Source organism: Balaenoptera musculus, chromosome 15 (assembly GCF_009873245.2).
Source record: "Balaenoptera musculus isolate JJ_BM4_2016_0621 chromosome 15, mBalMus1.pri.v3, whole genome shotgun sequence".
Taxonomy (NCBI): Eukaryota; Metazoa; Chordata; class Mammalia; order Artiodactyla; family Balaenopteridae; genus Balaenoptera; species Balaenoptera musculus.
The window spans coordinates 66,436,390-66,455,162 of NC_045799.1; the positions used below are offsets into that span (position 1 = coordinate 66,436,390).

General features: G+C 47.5%; 1 protein-coding gene and 1 non-coding gene across 5 annotated transcripts in view; both read left to right on the forward strand.

Annotated features, from left to right (window-relative positions):
- Nucleotides 1-5,448: 5,448 nt before the first annotated feature.
- Nucleotides 5,449-5,530, forward strand: TRNAL-AAG. The gene has a single exon. It is a non-coding gene; the product is annotated as a tRNA-Leu (tRNA).
- A 188-nt stretch (nucleotides 5,531-5,718) lies between these two features.
- The window catches only part of POLR3E (RNA polymerase III subunit E), a 30,872-nt gene continuing 17,817 nt past the window's right edge, over nucleotides 5,719-18,773 (forward strand). The window contains exons 1-5 of one of the 4 annotated variants that reach the window (XM_036825860.1): nucleotides 5,719-5,859; nucleotides 12,990-13,063; nucleotides 14,210-14,260; nucleotides 17,473-17,550; nucleotides 18,314-18,429. In XM_036825860.1, the coding sequence (XP_036681755.1) occupies nucleotides 13,028-13,063; nucleotides 14,210-14,260; nucleotides 17,473-17,550; nucleotides 18,314-18,429 (281 nt within the window). In that variant the 5' untranslated portion in view covers nucleotides 5,719-5,859; nucleotides 12,990-13,027. Of the gene's footprint in view, nucleotides 5,860-12,989; nucleotides 13,064-14,209; nucleotides 14,261-16,925; nucleotides 17,071-17,472; nucleotides 17,551-18,313; nucleotides 18,430-18,773 lie in introns of those variants that run through there. The other 3 variants (XM_036825861.1, XM_036825862.1, XM_036825863.1) reach the window with 3 other exon arrangements.

Here is an 18,773-nt window from a genome sequence, read left to right on the forward strand (position 1 = left end):
TTCCCTGGCGTGGAAGGAGTAGGCATACTGTTTATTTTGATAACAAGCCTTGTAGAATTGATATTATACACATGAAGAACTTTGATAAAATTATCAAAGTAAGAATTTTATTTATTATTACTTTGTATACACATGTTTAGTTTTCAGCATTTAATTTTTCACTTGCGTATGTCTTAGCTCCTCAGTGAGATGGTAAGCTCAATAATGAGAAGGGCCATGTTTTATAGTACTTTGAGTCGTACATAGAGTCAAGCAAACTGTCTTTCCTTTAGTAGATTTGATGTTTCCTTCATTGCAGCTCATCCCGATGCGAATGGTGTCATGGTCCAATGTTCCGTGGAGGTTTTCACATCATCCGATCCTGCGATATTTTTGGAGTAACACAGCTTCCTGTTACATTTTATGTCTGTTCCTCTTCTTGCCAGGCTCTTAGAAAATTGGTATAATCTCTCAGTTATCTTGACTGCCATCTCATAAAGCCTGATTCCATAGGCTAGTGCCAGCATTCACTAGGCTTTCAGTGATAGCCTGTGGTGGTTCTAGATGTCAACTTGGCTAAGCTGAACCGCATCTTCAAGAATTCCCTTCCTGATATGGTATGTCCAGCTAGAGAAGAAACCGCAAGAGAAATTTGCAGGGGGCAAATTTGCAGGAGGCCCTGTTTCCTCTCTAGAGATTGATAGCTTGCAGAGCTCAAAGTAAGAATTTTAAATGTTTACTAAGCTAAAAATACTAAATTAAATTTGCTAAGTTAAAAATTCATTATGGTAATTCATATATTGAGCATCTACTACTATGCTTTGTTGAATCTAAGACACTACTGATCTTAAGATGCACCATTATTTTCTGTATTAATAAGAAAAAAAAAAACCACTGAAAATAAACTGTATGCCATTGATCATAAGATGCAGGTCAATTTTAGAGATATTAAAATGTGAAAAAAAAATGTCTTAGAAATAATGATATATGGCATGCCAGACATTGGGCTGGACATACACAGTCACCTTCTAACCCTGCAACAAACCTCAGTATTATTGTGACCATTTTACAGATGAGAAAAATGAGGCTTAAAGGTATCCCATAGCGAAAGTATTTGATAAGAATGTTTTCATTCGTCAAGAAGGAAAGGTGGAGGTTTGAAGCTCAAACACCATCATAGTTTCAACATAAATGATGCCAACTGTGGCTGCTGCTGCATTATTCCCATGATCTACCAGCACAGGACACAGGAGTGTGTTTGAACAGCTGAAACGTAAAGGTATTGAAGGAAGGGTGCCAGCAGTAGTGGAGCCTTCAGCTTAACTTGACTCAACACAGGAAATCTCACTCGGGTCTGTCAATTTGGGTGGACTTTTAAGTGGCCAAGGTGTAAGATGACTGCATGTGGTCCACCAGGGAGAGTCCTAGTTCACTCCAGGGTCCCAGTTCTCCTTCTAATTAAGCATTTGTTTCTGACAGAAGTGCCCTGGTCACCTTGCTGAGGGTGTGTGCTCTGCAAAAGCAACTAAACTGTCTCTTCTGCAAAAACAAGGTTCCTTTTGGGGAGGCCTAGGTGATCAGGGGGGTTCCTTGGTTGCAGGTAACAGAAATTAACGCTAGCCAACATTAGCGAAGAAGCAATTTTTTTTGAGAAGGAGGTAGCTTATATACTGGAAGGTGAAAGGGAAATAATCAGGCCTCAGAAAGGGAGGTCCCAGGGCAAATGTGGGGATCTAGCAGAAGGTAACAGTCTGGAAGTTTCCTTCCCAGCCCCACTAGTGAGCTAAATCCTTGTGTCTGCTATCCAGATTCAGATTTCCAGGATAAAGCCTCCAAATGGCCTAATTTGGATCTTGTGCCTGCCCACTTTGTACTTTGATTGACAGTTCCTTGAAGACCACAGGGAGGTTGTGGTGGGGTGGGGAGGGATAAACTGGGAGACTGGAATTGACACATACACACTGCTATACATAAAATAGATAACTAATAAGAACGTACTGTATAGCACAGGGAACTCTACTCAATACTCTGTAATGACCTATATAGGAAAAGCATCTAAAAAAGAGTGGATATATGTATATGTATAACTGATTCACTTTTCTGTACAGCAGAAGCTAACACAACATTGAAAACCAACTATACTCCAATAAAAATGAAAAAAAAAAAGACGGCAGGGAGGAGTGTTTCCTCAAAGGAAAATCAGCATTGGAACCAGAAAAGTGGGGGAAGGATTCTGGGAAGACAAAAACAACAGATTCCCACTCAGAGAGTATTCCCTTTGGGGAGGAAGAGGAAAAGGGCCCTGAAGATTAGAGGGAAGTGTTAAGGAAAACTTTTCAAATGGTTTTTTTGCAAGCCTATGCCAAAATTTTATTACAGTCTTCGTGCCAGTGTAACTCCTCAGGGAGGCTAGTTCAAAGATCCACACTTGGTAGGGACATTTTTTAAAAATTACCTTTTATTACAGTATCATCTACATAGAGTAAACTGTACAATCTTAAGTGTAGAGCTTGCTGAATTTTAGAACATTTGCAGAACTCTAGAAAGCTCCCTCGGCCCCCCTGCCCACCCCCAACAAGGATGACCATTCTTCTGACCTCTATTTTGGTAGAGACATTTTATAGGACGAGAGAATGATTAAATCATCATTGTTAGATGAGGGAGAGAGAGAGAGAGGGAACGTTCCATTAAAGTCCACTATTTTCTTGACTGACAAACAACAGTCAGCTGGTTGATGGGTAGAAAACTAGTTTCCCGGTATAAATCTTAATGCTAGTAAATTTCATAAGAAAAATGGTTAAGCATTTTATCAGGAATGTTAATTTCTTTCCAGAGGGAGAGTCACGCAGTGCGGTTTGGTCTCAGACCAGGTTTGGGATGATATTCCTTTTGCAGGGGCAAGGGAGTGAAGATTGGAGGGGATCCAGGACAGAGCCCCCATGTCCATCCCCACTGCCCACAGCTGAGGGGTTATGATCTGGAGACAGACACCCTTCACCTGACAGCCTCCAGATTGAGGGTGGGTGACAGGGGCAGTGTTTGATCTGTGGTGCTTGCCCTTCCCCCCTCCACCTCAAGGGACAGAGCAGACATGCCAAGGGACAGTCAGGGTTTCAACCCTTCCCTCTTTCCTTTTACATAAAGCTGCTGGGAACCAGTGAGTCCAGGAGTTCTGGTGCAACATTCTGCTTCTCCTGCTTATTAGTTTCACATCTGATTGTCATAAGACAGCTGTGTAATGGGACTGCAGGTCTGCAAGAAATGCCCAAAAGGAGGCCCTGGGCTCTGTCTTCCAGGATCAGCCTGCATCCCTGTTAAGCATTCTGGTAGGGACAGACCTGAATTGCTGCAGAATGTTCTGGCAGAAATATCTTTAGCTCTGAGCTCTTACCACGCAAGGATAGTTCATTTGTTACAGCTACCAGGTAACCCTATCTTTAGCAGAAAAGAGGAATTTATTACAATGATAAAGGGATATCTCCAAGAATGTGAATTCCACTGGGCCCCGGGAAGAGTCTTGAGCTGGGAGCCACAAAACCATCAGAATTTCTCTATGACTTTCTGCTCTTCTTCTCATTTTATCATTATTTTTCTCTACTTCTCCAGTCCATCTCACAGAATATGGCCACCCCAAATTCCACTTTCTCCCTAGTTCCAGTCAGTCAATCTCAGAGACTAACTCCAACACTTAACACAGTGAAAATAACAAATCAGGAACTCACCATGTCTCAGTTCAGATTCTCAAAAGAGAATCTGATTGGTCCAACCTCTGTCCTATGTTTACTATAGAGCCCACCGGCCATGGTTTGGGGAAGGTGGCTACCCAGAGGGTGGACCCACCCTCTGGGCTGGTCAGGCAATTCCTAGAAAAGTGGGATTAGGCAGAGATTCCAGCAATTATTCTCCACCATAGGGATATTTCCTTTTGGAAAACCCACCACATAACTCACAAACACAATGCCTCTTGGTACTGAAACACCATGAGTAGATCAATGCTTCTATTGATCTCAAGGACTATAGGTCCCCCAACAATGCCTGGCCTAGAGAGATGGCTGCTTCTGTATTTCTTAACGAGATTTCTTTAAAAGTAACAAACTCTCCCAGTACAATGAAGTCTTTGCATATCAATACTTATTTTAAAGGTAGCTGGAGAAAAAAAATGGGTTAAGGAGGAACTGAAGAGGAGGAATATGGAATGCCCAAATATCAAGGTGTCTGCCAACTGGATATTAACCAGAAACTTGAATATAACAACTTTATATAAACAACTTAAATGTCCATATTCATAGTATGGAATAAATTAGATCTAAATGTGTCACAATAAATCAAAAACATAATGTTGGAGGAGAAAAGCAAGTTGCAGAATGATACTGGTACAACGTAGTAAGGTTTATGTAAATGAAAAGCAAGCAAAAAAAGAAGATCATACTAGGTATTGTTCATGGGTGTATACACACACACACAAGGATAGATAGATAGATATGAAAGTATAAGAATGAATTGGAAGGATACACATCAAATTCATAATAGTTATAGCAAAGGGAGGATGTTTGGGAAGGGGTTTTATTTTCATTTGTAATAGTCTAATTCTTTTTGTATGTAATTGTCTAATATTTTTAAATAGATTTTTAAAAGGACAACGTATTCACACTTTTAATAAAAAGCATATACATAGGAAAAGAATTGGAAGTGAAATGTCACCAATATTAGGTAGTGGGAATATGGATGATTATTTTTTCTTTGTACTTTTTCTGTATTTTTAAATATCTATATATCAACATGAATAGATATTTAAAAAACACAGTCGGGTGAAAAAACAGTTGCAGATAAATACTAACAGCATGATAATATTTATATTTATGTAAAAACCCATAACAATAAAAACAAAACATCTATTTTCTATGGATATATCTATTATGAATATATCCATATATATCCATATAAATTCACAGTAGAAGATCCAGAAGGATATACAGTATGCTAAGCTGTATAATGGTTACCTCTGCGGACTTAACGATAGATGCCAAAGGTAAAGAACATTTGTATTGTATCTGCAAAGTTTTCATATTTGCAACAATTCACATAGCATTTGTGTAACTAAAAATTAAAACACATAATTTTTTAGAGAAAACTGCCCACACCAGTTCCCGTGGTTTGGCTTCTGAAGCCCCTGGTGCGGGTTACTGCTGAAATCCATCATTTCTCCCATGTGAGTTAACTTGAGGTCTCCGAGTTAAACGTCCTACTCAGAATACAGATTCCTAAAGTGCTTTTCATTCTAAGACCTGTTCAGACGTGTGGGTCTAAATATTTGAGCAAATATTTTTCTTTTTAGTACCTGGCATGTTCTAAAATAGTTCTATAGGGATAAGGTAAAGCACATATGAAACAAAGAAACTCTCACAGAAATGAACTGCAATTGCATATAAATGTATTAAGTAGTTCCCTAGAAGAACTTAATCACAGCTGGGTAGCGTGGCCGAGCGGTCTAAGGCGCTGGATTAAGGCTCCAGTCTCTTCGGGGGCGTGGGTTCGAATCCCACCGCTGCCAAGTCGAGGTTTTTTTGTTGCTGCTGCCTCTGTGCCTGGTTCTGTATTCATCTCTGTCCCGCGGCTGCAACAACGCCCCCTGCTGCCAGACGCGGCTGCCTGCCCGCATGAATGGAGCGGCGGAGGGGGCGGGCCCGCGCGCGCCTGGGCGGGGCATTGTGGGTAAAAGGAAGCGCGAGGGCCCTCCCCGCTCGCTCCCCCCACGTGTCCGCCGAGTTTCTCCACAAGCAACATGGCCGCTGCCTGAGAGGAGAGCCGGGCCGCCGCCGCCTGTGTAGCCCGCGGGTACCTGGGCCGTTGCCGCCGCCCGCGCGCGGGCCCGTCGGAGAGGTGAGTGCCGATGTGGCAGCGCCCGCCCGGGCTGGAGCCGGGCCGCACTCTCGAGGTGGGCCTGGGCGGGGCTGCCGCGTAGGCCGGGAGGCCCGCGCCGCCCGGTGCCAAGGAGCCGGCGGCCTCCCGGGACTCGGGCGGGAAGGACGGGCAGCCTGGCCCAGTAGACCCGGGCTGGCCGCCGGCTCCGACCTCGCCTCGGCCCGGCAGTCGGTGAGGCCGCGGCCGAGGCTGCCGGCGGTGACTCAGGGTCCAGCCACCTTGCTCCGCCCGGCTCAGGCGGGCCTCCTACGGCAGCACCTGTCCGAAGGCAGCCGATGTCCTGCCGGCGTGGCGGCTCGTGGCAATGGCTGCGTGGTGGGCGTGAGAAGGGGGCCTGACCACCCGCGAGGGAGGCGAAACCCATTGGACAGTGTGGCTCGGGGCCGGCGGCCCGCCCTGATGGGCAGGGGGAGGGTGACCGGGCCCCCTTCTCGCCCCAGATTAGCTTCCGTCCGGCTAGGCCCGGAATTCTTCATTCATTTATTCCAGCCACCATTCAGGGCTAACTGGGAGCCAACTACGTGCGGCGGATAGGGCCCTGATCATTTGATCAGAGGAGGTGTCAGTAAGCACGTAAACCAATAAATAAAAAAGGTCGTTCTGTTGTGTTACCTTTAGAATCATTGGGCTTGGGGGCAGAAAGAGGAGATTTTAGCAATCGCCACAGTTTCTTCATCTGTGAAGTGGGGATAATAGAATTACCCACCTCATAGGTTTGTGGTGAGGGCCCAATAGGGTAAGACGGAAGAAGTCCCAGGTTGCAGTTAGTTTCGTGGCTGTGTTTCCTGCTCTTTTATATTGGAAGAAAACATTGGGCCACGTAGTAACAAACCTTCCCATGGGTTATTTATACCTTACTTTTAATCCTCACCACAGTCCTCTGAGGTCGGTACTTTTGTTATCCCCATTTTAGGGATAAAAGTAGTGACTAGTACTAAGTGCAAACGACTCCGGGTGGGCCACGGGTAGCAAACAGCAGACCTGGGATTTGAACTTGCACAGTTCCGCTTTAGAGTCCGGGCTCTTACCCACTACACCATCCTGCCTTCTATTAAGAAAGCTTTCAGCATAGTCGTTAAGAATGAGCATAAGGCTCTTTGACATCAGCTAGACAGGTTTGTGTCCTCACTCCGCCATTCTCCAGCACTGTGACCTTGGGTAGGTTACTTACTCTCTGAACTTTAGTTTCCTCCTTTCTTAATTGGGGATGGTACAGCTTGATTTATAGGGCTCTTGAGCAGATTAAATGAGATTGAATATTAAGTCCTTAGAGAAGGGAGGGTCCGACTCAGTTGAGTTCATTCTTCCCGCCCCTAGGCCATCTCTCCTTTTAACAGGGGTGGAAACTGAGGTGACCCAAAGAGGGAGATGCCTTGTGCGGGGGGGGGGGGGGGGGGGGGGGGGGGGGGGATACAGCCAATAAGAATCCAGACCTTGAGACTGTTTGCCCTGGGGCCCTTTCCTCTTAATTCACATTGTATATTGTCCTCACCTTGTCTCACTCCCACCAGTAGCTGGAGATTATTTGGAGTTGCCTCTGCTTTTCTGATTGGCGGACAGGTTAGATTGCTGGGTGCAGCACTGATGCACCCAGCTGTGGCTTTCAGGCACCTCCTCTGCTCTGGACCCCTCCTTAGATTCACCTGGTGTTCTTGTCCCCTTTCCGTTTGTTGAGCAGCCGCCTGGCAGGGGATGTTTTCTGTGCTCAGTGCCGTGGAGCCACTGCCATGGAGTACCCTTGTGGCCACAGGACACCCTGTTGAGGCCAAGGTGGTCACTGCTGCTGGGGAAGTTTGCCTTGTGGCCTGAGAGGATAGGCCACACCTCTGTCCTCAAGTGTCCACAAGGCCCAAACCATGAGACCACTAGTCTCTGGATGGGGCTGAGTTAGGCTCACTGGGTAAAGGGTCTGTAACTGCCTGATTTCATGCACTCATTCACTCAGTTATTCTTTGTACTATACTGAGTGTTACTCCATGCCAGGCATTGTTCTAGATATCGGGAGAACAACATGAATTTTTTAAAAAGATAATAATCCCCATATCAACTTGATGAAGTAAATATAATCATCTCCATTTTATGGTTGAAGCACTGAGAGGCTTTCATGGAGCTTACATTCTAGTGCAGAAGACACATAGGCAAATAGACTAGGTAGTTCCAGATTGTGATAAGAACCATGAAGGAAATAAAATGGGCATGTGGTAGTGACTGGAAATGGGTGCGGGGCTCTTGAAGGTGGATAGTTTGGGAACCTGTCTGTTCCTGGAGAGGGTGGGGGTGGTGATACTAGTGCAAAGGAGCCAGCCTTGAAAAGACCTGGGGAAAATAGGTGGTGTGCAAAGGTCCTGAGACAGGCTGGGGCCTAGCTTGTTGTAGGCCCAGCAAGATTGTATGGGACCCTGGGGCCATGGAAAGGAATTTGGATTTTATTCTATGTGACAGTTGAAGGGTTTTGAGCAGCGGAATGATGTGATCTGTTTTTCTGCAAGGACAGCTCTGGGTGTTTCTGGGAGGATTGGAGGTAGGAAAGACTTGTTGAAGCAGTACTTTTCAAATTGCAGATCAAGATTTATTAGTGGGATGTGAAATCAGCTTAGGGGGGTTGTAACCAGTATTTTTAATTTTAATGAGTGAGGATAAAAAACATCACTGCATCAGATATAGTAGGGACAATTAATGGTTATGTGAAACCTTGTTTTAGTTAGGTAATTGTATGTATATTCCGGGTCATTTATATGAAATGGATTTCTTACTGTGGGCCTTAGGCTGAAAAATTTGAAAGCCCCTGAGTTGGATGATGTTGCCTGGGAGGATGAAGGGAGGTGATAATCCCTGCATTAACCCAATCGTGTATTCTATCTGGAGGGAGGAGCACCATCCTCCCCGAGCTCCTTCTTGACTGGGGAGAGGCGAGTAGAGAAATAGCTGAGAAAGCCTGTCTTGGGGTCCTCCCAGGCCATACCCTCTTAGTACCTACGTCTGTTCCCTGGTTCACCCAGAAGTCCCCAGTCTCTCAGTTGTCCACAGAGCCAGCTGGAGAGAAGGTAGGTACTTCGCATACGTTTATGATCCTTGGCAGGTGAGGTGGGGTCTCGGGCTCTCCCATGCATTGCCCTCGGTCTGGGCGGTAACAGGCATTTGGGGGTTATGATTTTCATCTAGTCTTCTAATCCCGAACTGTTGAGGTAGCCTGCTTCCCTCTACTCTCTTCCTCTGCTCAGAGTCCTATGGTAGCTCCCTATTAAATGGCATTCCTGTGGTTTACTTATTCAGACAACACGTACATATTGAGTGCCTGCTATGTGCTAGGCACTGGGAGACAGCAAGGGACAAAATAAACTAAAATCTCTGCCTTCATGTAGTTTACCACTTACTGGCAGTGGGGGTGAGGATGGATAATAAATACAGAGCTATAAACTGTCACATGGTGATACATGCTATGGAGAAAACCAGAGCAGGGAAGGAGCTGGCGGGGCGGGGTGTTGTGATTTTGAATTGGGTGGACAGGGAAAGTCTTAGCTATGAGGTAGAATCTGAGCAAAAACCTGAAAGAGGTGAAGGAGGGAGCCATGAGGTTATGGGGGCCGGTAGAGCAGTTACAAAAGCCCAGAGGTGAGGGTCCGGGGAGGGAAGGAGGCCTGTGGGAGATGAGGTCTGAAAGGAAAAGGGTCAGGGAGGGCGTCGTCTAGGGCCTCACAAGGGATGAAAAAGACTTTGGCTTTTATTTCTGAGTGAGATGGGAAGACTTTGAAGGCAGAGGAGTGATGTGATTGCTGGCTGTGGGGTGAGCCAAGACCGTAGGAGGCAAAGGTGGAAGCAGGGAGACCAGTTCAGAGGCTGCTGCTCTAAGGTGGGCAGGAGATGGAGGTGGCAGAGGGGGTGGGCAGATTCCCGACATACTTAGAAGGCACAGCTGACAGGATTTGCTGGTGTGGGGCGAGAGGAAGAGAAGCACTGAGGATGATGCCATTGTTTTGGCCTGAGCATTCTCAGCGTCTGGAATGTATATCTGGAATAAGCGAGATGACTCCGCTCGGTGGCCGGGGCAGGGGGCTTAGATGCCCTTGAATCCCATGGTGAAAATATTTATGTTCTTTTAAATATTAAACAATTCAAATGTTAGGTAGATAAGACAAAAATCGAGCTGGTCTTACCTAAAAGCAGAGGTCTGGGAACTGCTGAGATTCGAGGGTGCCCAGGTGCCTTTAACTGTGCCCATCCCCTCCCTTTGGGAATATGAAGGGTCATCCCAGCTGAACTACAGTCAGCCCTCCACATTCATGGATTCAACTAACCTCAGAAACTAAATTTGCCCTGTGCCTGGCAACTATTTACATTGTATTAGGTATTATAATTAACTTAGAGATGATTTAAAGTATACCATGTGCTCTAATTTCATTCTTTTATAGGTAGCTGTCCAGTTTTCCCAGCACCACTTATTGAAGAGGCTGTCTTTTCTCCATTGTATGTTCTTTCCTCCTTTGTCATAAATTAGGTGACCATATGTGTGTGGGTTTATCTCTGGGCTTTCTATCCTGTACCATTGATCTATATTTCTGTTTTTGTGCCAGTACCATACTGTCTTGATTACTGTAGCTTTGTAGTATAGTTTAAATTTTGGGAGCCTGATTCCTCCAGCTCCGTTTTTCTTTCTCAAGATTGCTTTGGCTATTCGGGGTCTTTTGTGTTTCCATACAAATTGTAAAATTTTTTGTTCTAATTCTGTGAAGAATGCCATTGGTAATTTGATAGGGATTGCATTGAATCTGTAGATTGCTTTGGAATGGCCATCATCAAAAAATCTACAAACAATAAATGCTGGAGAGGGTGTGGAGAAAAGGGAACCCTCTTGTACTGTTGGTGGGAATGTAAATTGATACAGCCACTGTGGAGAACAGTATGGAGGTTTGTTAAAAAGCTAAAAGTAGAACTACCATATGACCCAGCGATCCCACTACTGGGCATATACCCTGAGAAAACCATAACTCAAAGGACACATGTACCCCAATGTGCATTGCAGCACTATTTACAATAGTCAGGACGTGGAAACAACCTAAACGTCCAACGACAGATGAATGGATACAGAAAATTTGGTACATATATACAACGGAATATTACTCAGCCATAAAAAGGATCGGAATTGGGTCATTTGTAGAGATGTGGATGGACCTAGAGACTGTCATACAGTGAAGTAAGTCAAAAAGAGAAAAACAAATATTGTGTATTAACGTACATCTGTGGAATCTAGAAGAATGGTACAGATGAACCGGTTTGCAAGGCAGAAATAGAGACACAGATGTAGAGAACAAACGTATGGACACCAAGGGGGTAAGGGGGAGTGGGATGAATTAGGAGATTGGGACTAACATATATACGCTAATATGTATAAAATAGATAACTGATGAGAACTTGCTGTATAGCACAGGGAACTCCACTTCGCTGTACAGTAGAAACTAACACAACATTGTAAAACAACTATACACCAATTTTTTTAAAAAAAGGAATGAAATTGGGTCACTTGTAGAGATGTGGATGGACCTAGAGTCTGTCATACAGAGTGAAGTAAGCCAGAAAGAGAAAAACAAATATCGTATATTAACGCATATACGTGGAATCTAGAAAAATGGTACAGATGAACCTATTTGCAGGGCAGGAATAGAGACGTAGACGTAGAGAACGGACGTGTGGACGTGTGGGGGGGGAAGGGAAGGGTGGGACAAATTGGGAGATCAGGATTGACATATACACACTACCATGCATAAAATAGATAACTAGCGGGAGCATGCTGTAAATAAAGCACAGGAAGCTCAGCGCGGTGCTCTGTGATGACCTAGATGGGTGGGATGGGGGGGTCGGGTGGGAGGGAGGTCCAAGAGGGGGGTGATATAGGTATACATATAGCTGATTCACTTCATTGTACAGCAGAAACTAACTCAACATTGTAAAGCAATTATACTCCAATTAAAAAAATTTTTTTATTGAAAAAAATAAAGTATATTATTGTAAATAAAGTATATTATTAAAGTATATTATTGATGTGCTTAGGTTATATGCAAATACTGTGCCATCTTATGTAAGGGACTTGAGCGTCCACAGATTTTGGTATCCTTGAGGGTCCTGGAACCAATCCCCCCCTTCCCCACTGATCCTGAGGGACGGTGTACTCACCCTCCACCATGGCGACCTGCCGCCTTCCCTCCTTCGGGTACTTGAAGTGCTTCCTGTTGCCTGGAGACCCTCTTCCCCTCTGCTATCCTGGCTTGTCCAAATCCTTCTGTCCTTCAAGGCCCAGCCCAAATGCCCCTTCCCCCAGCAGGAAGGCCCTTCCTTCCTCTGAACTCCCCTACCTATAACTGCGACCTGAAGTTGGATAGCCTGGCATTGAGGTCCAGTGGGTCCCCTTGCTTCCTGTGTGGCTTTGGGTAAAACACACAAAAGCGTCTCTGAGTTCCAGTCTCCTCGTTATAAAATGGGGACAATTAAGAGAAGAGTATGTATGTGAAGAGGGTCATTTTTAGACATGTGCACGCACACACGCACACAGAGAAAACCACAGAAAGGAGGTCATCTCACTCGGGGTTGGGTTTAAAGTCAGCTTGAAAATCAAATATCAGAGACGGAGTCACCCTGGAATCCAAGTCTTTGGGACTGTCTGCTCTTCCTGTTGTGCATCAGGCTATCCTCTAAAGATTCCCCATGGCCCCCGATTACTTCTCGAGTGTTTTCATCATGGCTGTGGACCAGTCACCCTCCATCCTCCTGCCTGGTGGTGAATTCTTTGTGAGTGGTCAGAAAACCCCTAAAACTGGTCATTTATTCTTTCCCATGGGTGTAGCTGACATGTGGTGACTTGGGTCCACCTATTTACACCCATTGCTTGGTGGTTTCTGCCTGCTTTTTTTGGTTTTTGGCCGATGCGGTGTATAATGGGCTGTCCATTTTTGACTCTACGATAGATGTAGAAATAAGATCAGTTTCTGTTTGCTTCAGGCTTCTGCCTCCCAGAGCATGGCTGCTTGCAGAATGGGTACCTAGGTGTGTTGGTTGAATAACTGACTGACGGTCCAGGCCTCTTGCTCTCCTTGCAGATCGAGTCCAAGGACCGCGCGGCTGGCTCCCCCCTAGTATGGCCAATGAGGAGGATGACCCAGTCATACAGGAGGTAACTGCTGTTCGCCACCCTCTGCCGGGGCGGGGTCCCTTCCTCCATCCTCAGGCCAGCCTGGGACCTGTTGGCGTCCTCTCGTCCTCATACCTGCCTGGCTGACCCCTCAGTTCCTTCAGGTGTCTGATCCAGCATCACTTTGTCAGAGAGGATTCCCTGGCCCTCCTGCCTCACGTGACGTTCTCCTGCACACCCTCCCTAGCCCCTTACCTTGGCCATACCTTGCGTTTGGCCACAACACCTCTCAGCCCCTACACATAAGTTTCCTTCCACTAAAGTGTAAGCCTCATGAGGGCAGGGATTTTGTCCTGTTCACCACTGTGTCTGCAAAGCCAAGTCCAGTGCCTGGCAATTAATAGATACTCAGTGACTGTTTGTTGAATGAATGAATGGGTTTGACAGCTCCCTCTTCTTCATGGGCTTATGCAGATTCGGTCATTCAGCCGTTGTTCACTGAATCCCTGACGTGCTGGGGGCTGTGACAGCAGGGAGCCAGGCGGTGTTCTGCCCTTGGGAAGCTTAGGATCTGTGAGGCGAGACTGACAAGGAAGGGGTCTCAAGATGCAGACGGTGGTTCCAGAGTCAGCCCAGACCAAGACATATCCTAGAGGCTCTGGGCCTTTGCACATGCTGCTTCCCTCACATATGCCTCCCCTGGGCCTGCTGAGCCTTCACTCATCCTTAAGGCCTGGAGGTGGGAGAGAACATGGTTCACAGGAAGAGCTAGGAAGCAGGAAGGTAAACTGCGAGGTGGGGCGGGGCGGTGAGGGTTGAGAAGAAAGCCAGGTCACATCACCTGAAGACAGGCCAATCCAGGACAGGTGATGGAGGGCACAGGGAGGAAGCCCTCCCCTGCCCCATCCTCATCAGAAACGCGTTTAATCGGGCCCTCTGGGATGCATCCTGATCTGGGCAGCCTCGGAATACATTTTTACTGGGTTACATTGAACCTGGGCAGGGGGCTCTGGACATATCCAGGTTGGAGATTTGGTTCCCTTTATTTTTAGCATCAGCTGAGCTATTTCCTCTTCCCCAAATGGCCTCAGAACCATTATCCCTGAAATCTGAGGAGCATGCTTGTGCCCGGGGCAGGTTGGGCATTGGGTTCTGTCTCCTGGTTAATTCTTCTTCCTTTGTTCCCAGATCGACGTGTACTTGGCCAAAAGTCTGGCAGAGAAGCTCTATCTGTTTCAGGTAATTATAGGACATAAAGGTAAAGGGGGAAAAAAAGCAAGTGTTGGTGGGTGGTGGAGACACAGTAAGTGGTAGGCCAGGAACAATTTGAAACCTCCACGTTGCTTAGAATTCTTGGCACAGAGGGTGTTTGGTAGACAGTCTCTTTGCTTTTATGGGCAGGTCAATAGTAATCTCTCATTTTGAAGATGGGAAAACCAAGGCAACCCTAAGAGGCAGAACAGTGTAGTGGATAAAGCTTGGGCCCTGGGGACAGTCTCCCGGCCTTGAGGCTTGGCTGTGAGTCCTTGGGCAAGTTCCTTAAAAAAAAGAAAATCTCTCTGTGCCTCAGTTTCTTTATTTGTCAAGTGGTGATAGTAATAATACCTGCCTGATAGGGTCCCCACGGGGATCAGCTGAGTCCATATTAAAGTGCTTAGGACACCACCTGCCTGGTGCAGAGTTAGCGCCGCGAATGCTTGCCACCGCTGTAACCGAGACTCAGGGAGCGGCCTTCTGGGGCAGCTCCAGGCAGCACTGGCGCGCCTCTGTCCTGCTAGCTGTGATCCCCCCACTTGTTATCCCTGCCCCCTCCCCTCTTAGCTGGGCTAAGTCACTCACAGGTGTTAACCCTAGACTGTCTGCAGGCACCATTCAAAGCATTTTGCATATGTTAACTCATCTCCTGCCACAATATCCCTGTGGTGGTTACTATTGTAATTTATAACAGCTTTATTGAGATCTCATTCACGCCCATGCAGCTTCCCTGTTTAAGTGTAAATGCAGTGGATTTTAGTCTGTCCACAGGGTTGTGCAGCCAGCGGCAGTCTATTTTAGGAAGTGTTTGCTGCTGCTGCTCTGCCCTCACTCCCTGCAGTCCTAGGCAACCGTTAACCTATTTTCTGTCCATGGATTTGCCTGTTCTGGACATTTCATATAAATGGAGTCATGTAATATGTGGCCTTTTGTGTCTGGCTCTTTTGTTTAACGTGATGTTTTCAAGGCTTTTCCATGTTATAGCATGTATCAGTACCTCATTTCTTTTTATGGGTGAATATACTCCACTGTATGGACCTATATGCCACATTTTATTTCTCCATGCATCAGTTGATGGGTATTTAGGTTGTTGCCATGTTTTGGCTATTATGCATAATGCTGCTATGAACATTCCTGTCCGAGTGTTTGTGTGGAGAGTTTTTCATTGCTCTTGAGTATATACCTGGGAGTGGAATTGCTGGGTCCTATAGAAACTATGTTTAATATTTTGAGGAAATGACAGACTCTTTTGAACCACTTTACATTCCCAGCAGTAAGGTTGTTAAGTATTTTTGTCCCCACATTGCATATAAGAAAAAGAGACCCAGGGAGGCTAGTAACTTGCACAAGGGGCCTGGAACAGGGTGGCAGCACCCTCCAAGCATATGCTGGGAAGAGGCCTGGTGTTGGGCCCCTGGCATCTGCCTTTACAGGCCGTGGTGCTGGGGGCTGTTGTCTGCACCTGCTTCCTTGACTGACTGCAGAGTGATGGAACGGATGGTGGTGACAGTGACCCATGTGTGTTCATGGTGTGCCAGGCCCTGTGCCGGGTGTCAGCTCCATTTGCCTCATTCCCTGCTCGTAATGGTCCTGGGAGGCGAGGAGCTTGCCTGAGTACACAAGGAGCAAGTGGCAGAGTTAGGACCGTCTGATTCTAGAACTGGCACCCTTCCCCACCACCCTTCCCAGCGATCAGGAGATCACAGAGCTGCCCTGGACCTTGGCAGACCAGGGGCCTCCCGGGCTGTCGTGGGCTAGCCTGTCCCAGCTCAGGGCTCAGCCCAGACCAGCTGTGCTCCAGGCCGTTCCTGGACCTAAGCTCCAAGCTCCTGCCCCAAGCTTCAGCCCAGGAAGCAGGGAGGAGTCACTGTATTGCTGTTTTAAGTGAGCTTTTAGGAAACAGCCATTTCCTTGGGCTAGAATGCAGCTGATCTCAAATGGCCTCCAAAGGAGGGTTACTTTATGCACTGCCACACCTCCACCAGGCTCCTTCATAGCGATGGCCACGGCCTTTTGTGAGTGAGTCCAAACCATGACTCATCCATCCACCCAGTGGCATACGTAAAGCACGGGAGAAAGAAAGGAAGAGCGCTTCCGTGGGGAAGGATGTCTCTGCATCCTTCTTTGTTCAGAGAAAAGAAGGGATTTCGGAGCAGTACGCTCAGATGTGACATAACTTCACGCCTGATGACACTGGGGCCCAGAGAGAGCTCTCTGAGCAGGTCAGTGGCAGACCAGCTCCCTTCTCTGTCATCAACTTTTTATTATGGAAAAGTCCACACATCAGCAAAAGGAGAGAGAATGGGATAGTGATTCCCATAGATCTGTCGACTGAAAAAAAAAAAAGCACAACCTAACAGTTGAGAATTATGTTTTATTTGGCGGGCGTACTGAGGACTTAAGTCCGGGAGATAGCCTCTCAGGTAGCTCTGAGGAACTATTCTGAAGAGATAAGAGAGGAGTCAGGACTTACAGGAGTTTTTGCAAAACAACAGCAAAACCCCAGGGAGTCAGAACATCAGAAGATTACTGTGTGTTAAAGAAAACCAGACTCTGGAGTTAAAGAATTTAGCACTTTTCTATGTATGGGAAGTGGCAAGAGTCTGGGCTAATTGAAATCATTCCTTTGTTATGCACCTTAACCATCTAGGGCCAGTCTCCTGTTTTCTCCATCCTGAGTCCCCTTAGGGTGCGCTGTCGGGGGAGTGGCTGCAACGGCAGAGGGTTTGAAGGCCACAGCATCCTTTGTGGCAGGTGACATCCTTTGTCCACAGATCCATCATCAGGCTTTAGCAGTGAGCAGTGTTCGCCAGTTTTGTTTTCCCTCTTTGCTTCCTGTGGTCTCATTTCCCTTGTCCTTCTCCACCTGGTTGGCCTGTAAACTAGCAGTTAGACTTCGGACCCTTACTCTTGACTCCCATGGCAGTGCGCTTGACTTCCTAGGGCCCATGGGGCCATGCATGCTGGGGCCTGTCTGATGCTTAGGCATGTCCCTTGGGCATTTGAAAATTGCTCTTTGGAAGGAGGCTAGGTGGAGCCAGTGCGAATGGGATGCAGGGATGCAGGCAGAGACCAGCGAGGGCCTCTGGTCTGGGGTGGGCGTGGAGGGTGGCTATTCATTCTTGGCCGGCGCCTCTGAAGCTCAGCTCTCACTGGGGCTGGGCAGCGTGGACTGATGGCTCCCTTCCCTTCCCCAGTACCCTGTGCGTCCAGTCTCGATGACCTATGATGACATTCCGCACCTCTCAGCCAGGATCAAGCCCAAGCAGCAGAAGGTGGGGCTACCCTCTTGGATGGAGGTAGAGGGAGGGGAGGGGTGATAGGGTGGGAGCTGAAAGAATCCAGGAGACAGGCCTTTTGGGGGTGGAAGCCCAGAGGAGTGATTGGAGAGTTAGGAAGAAAACCAGCAGCTTGCAGGGCCTTGAAAGCTGCAGGAGGAAAGACTTCCAGAAAGAAGGGGGGTGGGCAGCTCCAGAGAGGCCAGGGAGGAGTGAGGCTTGAGATGAATTAGAACTTGGGGTGGGGTGGACCCACGTTCACAGGACAGGGCAGGGCCAATGCGAAGAGGGCACGACATGGGGAATCTAGTGCCTCTCAGGGCTAGGGTGACAGGGAACAGGAGACATGCCTTCCCTCGGGCACCTGCAGCTCTAGGCCCTGTTGCCATGTAAAAAGCTGTACCAGTATTGCCAATTCTGCTGACTTTTCAAAAGAAGTTGGAAATAAGGAAAAAGAGAAAAGCTCTTGATTTTTAAATGTTGGCACCTAATTTAGATTTTGGGGAGTGGAATTGTGGGTGCGGGCAAGCAAAACTACATGAAACCCCTCCAAAAAAAAGCACTCTGGCTCTTCTGTTGGAATTTGGGTTTGTGGCTTTTGTGTGGACTGAAGCGTAAGGGCCCTCGGAGAGGGATGGTGTCAGTCCTGCTTCTGGGCAGGGACTGGGGTTCGGGAGGTGGGCATGGTGGGTTTGAGGGGATCCCCTGAGGGCTGTGCCTTGGGGTCCTCATAGCCGGTGGGGGTGTTTGGTGCCTCCAGGTGGAGCTTGAGATGGCCATCGACACGCTGAACCCCAACTATTGCCGCAGCAAAGGGGAGCAGATCGCGCTGAACGTGGACGGGGCCTGCGCTGACGAGACCGGCACTTACTCCTCGTGAGTTCCCCGAGGCCTCCGAGCTTCACGTTCTTCAAGTAGGAGCCTTCCAGAGCCCTCAGAGATGCCTAGGCCTTGTGCTCTACAGCCAGGCTCCCCACCAGCGTCCCGTCTTTGCATGGCTGGGCCTGCCGCAGACTCGTCCCCGTGGGAAGCGTCTTCCCTCCCGAGATGGCTCCTCTGACCGAGTTCTTCCTGGGCTGAGAGGCAAGCTGGCCCCTCGACGGGAGCGGGAGCTCCCACCCACTGCTTGTTTCTTGGGCTGCACATGAGGTTTCCTCATCCCCAGCTCCCCTCCTGCGGCACCTGTGGCCTGTCCTGTGGCCTTGGTCTCTGGCAGTTGG